Genomic DNA, 6,138 nt, shown 5'->3' on the forward strand with positions numbered 1-6,138 from the left:
CTAATAAATGACCTCAGTTTAAACTTCCCGAGTTTTTTTTTATCCATCGTGCCGTGACGACACTTGTCTCACTTCACCATAACGTGAACTCACAAGTTGACGTCCAACACTGAAAGCAAAACGGTTTTTTTTTTTTTGTGTGAAAGCATAAGGTTGTTAATTAATGTAAAGATCTTAAAAAGATTTAAAAAAAATAAAAAGACTTTAGCACCCAACTGCAGGACAATTCTATATAAAATATTTCTCATATATCCTGACATAAACAGTACCATGTTTATATCAACCAACAAATGCTTTAATATTTTAATGAATCCCATGCCATCTTCAGTGGGAAAACCACTCACAAAAACCCCTCCTTGCATCATGTTTCAACAAGCTATACATCATTTGCAATTGACACCGATGAAGACGCTCCTTTATACATAGTTTCTCAAGCCGAGAGGGAAAGAGGAGGATGACAGAACAGAAAAGAATATATATATATATATATATATATATATATATATATATATATATATATATATATATATTTATTTATTTATTTATATGATACGGTTTACACCCAACAAAGCAATTTAGTAGATTCTTCTGCTGCACAGGCTTGAAGGATAAGAAAAATGTTGGATCCACCTCAAGAGACTCTTGGTAGCTTTCAAGCATAGCAACAATTTCATAAAATTGCAGCCTTTTATCTGGGTTGGTAGCCCAACACCTACTCATGAGATGGCTGAACGCCAAAGGGCATGAAGCCGGCAAGGCCGGTCTAGCATTCTGCAGCAACCAAGTACTTGTAAGGTGTAACAGAGCCAAGTAATCAAATTTGGGGATAGGAGTTCAAGTTTCCAGCATCCCTTCTAACAAATCGTGCATGAAAAAAATTGCTGTTTATTTTATCTTGGTTGTCATCTTTTGATGGTAGAATGAAGTTTATGGATCTCACTAATTGGCCTGTGTGTCAAATCATGTGGTGTGATGAACAATCAGTAGAAGAACTACTTTGGCTTTTTCGATTCTTCCAATTAGAAAGAGAATTTAAGTCAACAAGCCAAAAAAAACAAGCAGTGTCGTCGATAATGTACCTTGTGCGCGACGGCATAAGCAGCTTGTTCAGGAGTCATGTCGTGGAACGGGATCAGTGCTGTTAGTAGTTCCCATAGAACAATGCCAAAGCTGTACACATCAACTTTTCTCGTATGAATCTTTTCCTTGATCATTTCAGGAGCCATCCACCGATGTGTGCTCGTGAAACCCTTTCCACTGCCGCACTGAGATTCCAAGCATGAGATTCCGAAATCTGCAACCTTCACTGATAGATCTTCTCCAACAAGGATGTTTTCCGACTTAAGATCACGATGAATGATTCCCTGGGAGTGAAGGTAACTCATGCCACGAGCAATATCGAGAGCTAGTTTGAGGACCAGACTGTGAGGAAGCGAGTGAGGCTCATGATTGTGTAGGTATTTTCTAAGAGAGCCACCTGCCATGTACTCGGTGATGATGCAGAAGACGGGAGGTTTCTTGCATGCTGCGACTAACTGCACATCAAAATCCGGATGATGGATTTGAGTTAGCACATGCACAAGTCTCATCATGAGCAACTTGGACAACAAAAGAATGAAGCTTTCGGTAAAAAATTCAGCAGAAAAGTTTTAATCTTCTTAACTTAGTTTGAAAGAAACACTAGAAAGTTGTGTATTGCTGCCAGTAAAATTACATTTCTTCCATTCGAATCAAGTTACTCTCACTCATCCTTCTACACTTTCTCGGAATGCTTTTATCCTCTATGTTGCAGCTATGATTGAATTAAATCGAATAACGAGTCTTCTTCGGAGGCATAACAAAGTGCAGACTCTGTATTTAAGGCCTAACTTATGGAACAAGAGGCTAGCAACTAATTCCCAAAGCATTGAAATCTCTGTTATAGCGCACACACTCCTCAAGATTGACTAATTCTTTTGAGAAACTCGTACAAAAATGCTAGAAATCAATACATTATATCATGCACAAGATCATGAATGCTGTAAAAGAAGTTGATTCAAGAAATAAATCGTGGTATACCACAATGCAAAGACGTATAAGCATGTTGGTAAAACCTTAATGAAACATTGTTAAAAGAAGAAGTCGGCTAGTGACATGTGGACGCTTGCATGGTTGAAGAACAATTTATGGTGGTTTTAGAAAGGGATTTTAGATGCTTGCATCAACAAAGAAGTAAACTTTTCATCGACACCATGGCATTCATTGCAATACCGAACAAGGGACTACTACTATATGAGTAATTGATCTGTGGAAATCTTGAGAAACACAACAGGACTTGGTAGAGGCTGTAGAGAATCATGAAATCTAACAATGAAGCAGCACAAATATAAACCAATCATGGCTAAGTTACTGAGAAGCGACCAGGAAATCAAGTAGATACCGTGATGATATTAGGATGATGGAGGCGAAAGAGTAGAGCAACCTCTGAGGTGAACTGCTGCTCCAGAGCAGCGGCCAGGGCGGGATCCTCCTCCGGCTGGCTCATGAGCTTAATGGCGACTTCTCTCCCCTTGTATCGCCCGTGATAGATCCGGCTATGTCGCCCCGTGGCGAACTTACTCCCGATGAGCAATTGGGACATGTCGGCGCTCCATCGCTCCTCACTGCCCACCTTAATCTCGCCGCCGGAGGACACCAAGTACTTGGACCACGACACAGCCCCCCTGTACTCGCTGAGAGAGAGCTTCCTCTGCCTTCTGATCGTCGCCCCAGTCGATTTCTCCTTAAAGCAATCAAAGATCTTCATCTGGTTCAACAGTGTCGCCGATCATTTATTCCCACCACTAATGAGTAACTCCAGGCACAATTCCCGTCCTCGATCAGCTAATTTAGCTCAAAGATCTCAACTTTACTGTGTGAAAAGGTTGAATCAAGTTTAGAAATCAAGCAAATCAAGAATACTGCTCGAATCCACAATTAATGCTCTCCATTCGCCTGCATTTCGTAGATTCTGTTCCCTTGTACTGGGAGCTTCGAGGAGCTATGTGCAATTGCACCACAAAAACATTCAGATCAAGAAGGCGCCTCTGCACCAGCACATATTCTCGCTTCTACGTGTGCATCCAAAGGAACCCTTTTCTCTCCTTCAAAGGTGCTTGTACTTCTTTTTTGCCTGTTCCTTTGAACTCGAACGGAAGACGGAAACGATTGGATCAAGATGTCACCTTTACAGAAGAAGACCAATCAAGCATGTTCACTCTAGTACGTGGTGGATCCAAGGAACCACCTTTTCTCCTATAAAGCTGCTTACACTTCCGCTTCTCTTCTTCTTAGCTCAAACGGAACCAGGAAAATAATCAAATCAAAATGGCACCTTGACACCGAAACCGAGAACACAACCCTGGAAAAAAAAAGATATCCACACTAGTACGTGCGGATCCACAGGGAAATCTTTTATCTCCTACAAAGCTGCTTACACTTCCTCTTTCCTTCTTCCTCTGAGCTCAAATGGGAGCGAGAGAAGAAGGTTGGAAGCTTGACGACGAGCTCCCTTCTTTATGATCCTGAGGAGGTGGGAATGGAGGAGAAGGGAAGAGAGGGAGATAGAGGAGGAGGAGCAGCTCAAGGAGAAGAGGTGTGTTTGGGCTTGATGGTGAAGAAGAGAGTGGGAGTAACGGGGTAGGATGTCCGGCTCGGCAGATGAAATCAATGTTCTTTTGCTCCAGGAACGGGACCAAACTCCCCACCTTCCCTCCAGGAACCTGCCCCTAATAGTTTCCTTATATTTCGCAATTGCCATTCCTTTGTTGGTATTACATGATGGTGGAAATCATATTAGCTACCTTTTAATACATTATATGATTTTGGTAAATTTCGAGCTTATGCTGGAATTAAGGATAACAAAAAATTTTATTTCTTTGCTATATATTATTATTAGGCCAAAGACGTAGGTGGCAATTACGTTATTCTTGCAAATTGCGAGAGGGTTTCTCTTACATTGGGGAGATGCTTCGGTTTTGTGGCCCCCGCGTGAGACAGGAGCTGTACGATGAGGTTCGACTTCTATGACTGGGTCGATGCAACAACTGCGGAGGAGCGATGTGTACATTGGTTCCTTGTACCATCTCAGATGTCGCGTCCAACATCTGCTCCAATGGGAGGCAACTCATTCCCTGATGGGTGACTCGGCCTAAGGATGAAAGATTCACCGTTTACGGACGACATGTAGGACTAGCCGTATCGCTCCCTCCATATACGGCCTCATTACCATCCTCACCCTCTCGCTCTCACCTCAACCGTTACCCGCTTAAATGAGACCAAATAAGGAGTGCATGCGCAGGACAAGGGTGGGACGGTTGGTAGGCCCCACTTAGCCCTTAATCCCTAACCTTAATATGAGGCCATTAAATATATCAAATACATGGGGATGTTCCTTTTGATGCACACCATTATATCGCTCGAGGGGAGTGAATAAGATCGTCTTAGGATTGCATGTGATACGTACAGACAAAGTACATGGACTTGTCACCATATCATGCCAAGACCATGTTATGGGCACGTGGACGTGTCGCCAAACTCCACAAATCTTAATTCTTCTCGCCTGCCAACTACTACTACTGGTGGCATTTTTCCCAATACCAAAATAATAATTCATAAATCAAAAATTAAATATAAATTAAAACATAATCAAAATATAATTTATATGATTCGATACTTTTATTTGTGTCCATGAAAAATATGAATTTTTTTTACTTTATAAATTTTATCTCATATAAATTTTAAAACAATATTTATTTTTTTTTTTATCCTTTTCATATTTATTATAGAGAAACTCTTAGAGAGATATAAGTGTGTTTATTTATAAACGTAACCAAACTCTAATTCTTAAATTTTTTTATTTCTACGTAAAAGATCTTTGTATAGTTGGATTCTTTATCCTTTGGTTTTTTTTCTTCACATAAAAAATCTTCCTATACTTATTATGTTGACAACTGGAAGATGGATAAAGTTTGTGTGTGTGTAAAATAGTAAATTTAGGTCGCAGAAAGTGAAAAAAAAATATATAAAGAAGGTGCGATGGCTCAGCTGAGATGTGGGTTTGATGAGAGTAAATGTTCAAGTCCCACCAATCACATAAGTCCAAAGGTTGCCAGGTCATATGCTCTGTTTTGAGGTCAAACGTCAGTCATGCACTGAAATCTAGATCATCATATCGTCTCTCTATAAAAATTGAGGGTATTTTTATTTTTTTCTTCGTAATCTTACTATTATATCTATTAAATTTTTTTTACTATATAAATATCTTAGCTATTTTTTTGGAGTAGCAAGAAAGATTGAGCAAAACTCTTTTGTAAACCTTATTATATACTTGAGTTCCCTTCTCCTAAAGCTTAGAAAGAGTTTTAAGGGAGTTGTGTGAGGGATGCTATGCAAAAGAGGGTTGTAAAAGATTTTCTCCTAAACTTATGAAAAGGAGAAGAGGGGTGTAAAAGGGTAGTTGGTCTTTGCCATTTGAAGGAAGATCGATAGTGGATGCCAATGGCCTCGACAGAAAAGGAATCAGGAGTGGATGTACGTCACGACGACCGAACCACTATAAAATCTGGTTTGCATTTCTTTTGAACAATTTACTTTAACTGTAAACTGCCTTCTTATTGCTTTCACTACGCTCCCTTACGCTTCCAAGTTAACATCTTCTGAGATCTATTTTCAATGTACGAAAGATTTACAAAACCGTTGCACTAATTCACCCCCCCCTCCTTTTAGTGCCAACTTGTTCCTAACAGAGTAGAGTCATCTATTTACTACATGTAGCAAGCAATCTCATCCTTGCTTGCCCCTTCCTTAGGTGTAGGCATTACTATATCAAGGACGTACGTGATTTTCTTTGCTATGAGAACAATTCTAAAGTTGCGAAACCAATCCATATAATTCATACCAATGAGGCAGTTGACATCAAGTATGTCATGTGAGGGATTTGAAAGTGACATTTTCTGAAAAATAAAGATGTAGTAGAAATAAATAACATGCAGATTTTGTATCGTTACAAGATGAGTCTGATTCGATGATATACCCTCGAGGGACTCGACCAAGCATACCTTGTCCTCAGGTCACCGGTGACATCTATATGTCGTAGGCAAGATAGCAAATTGTGATATA

The 6,138-nt window shown here is 39.9% G+C and overlaps 1 protein-coding gene across 1 annotated transcript; it reads right to left on the reverse strand.

Annotated features, from left to right (window-relative positions):
* Positions 1-534: 534 nt before the first annotated feature.
* On the reverse strand, positions 535-3,646 carry LOC135644176 (serine/threonine/tyrosine-protein kinase HT1-like). Its single transcript, XM_065161645.1, has 3 exons — positions 2,462-3,646; positions 1,080-1,535; positions 535-771 (listed from the first exon to the last, which is right to left on the reverse strand). The coding sequence occupies exons 1-3, from the start codon at positions 2,783-2,785 to the stop codon at positions 535-537; spliced, it is 1,017 nt and encodes a 338-aa protein (XP_065017717.1). The 5' UTR covers positions 2,786-3,646.
* Between the last annotated feature and the right edge of the window lie 2,492 nt (positions 3,647-6,138).

Source organism: Musa acuminata, chromosome BXJ3-8, assembly GCF_036884655.1.
Source record: "Musa acuminata AAA Group cultivar baxijiao chromosome BXJ3-8, Cavendish_Baxijiao_AAA, whole genome shotgun sequence".
Classification (NCBI taxonomy): Eukaryota; Viridiplantae; Streptophyta; class Magnoliopsida; order Zingiberales; family Musaceae; genus Musa; species Musa acuminata.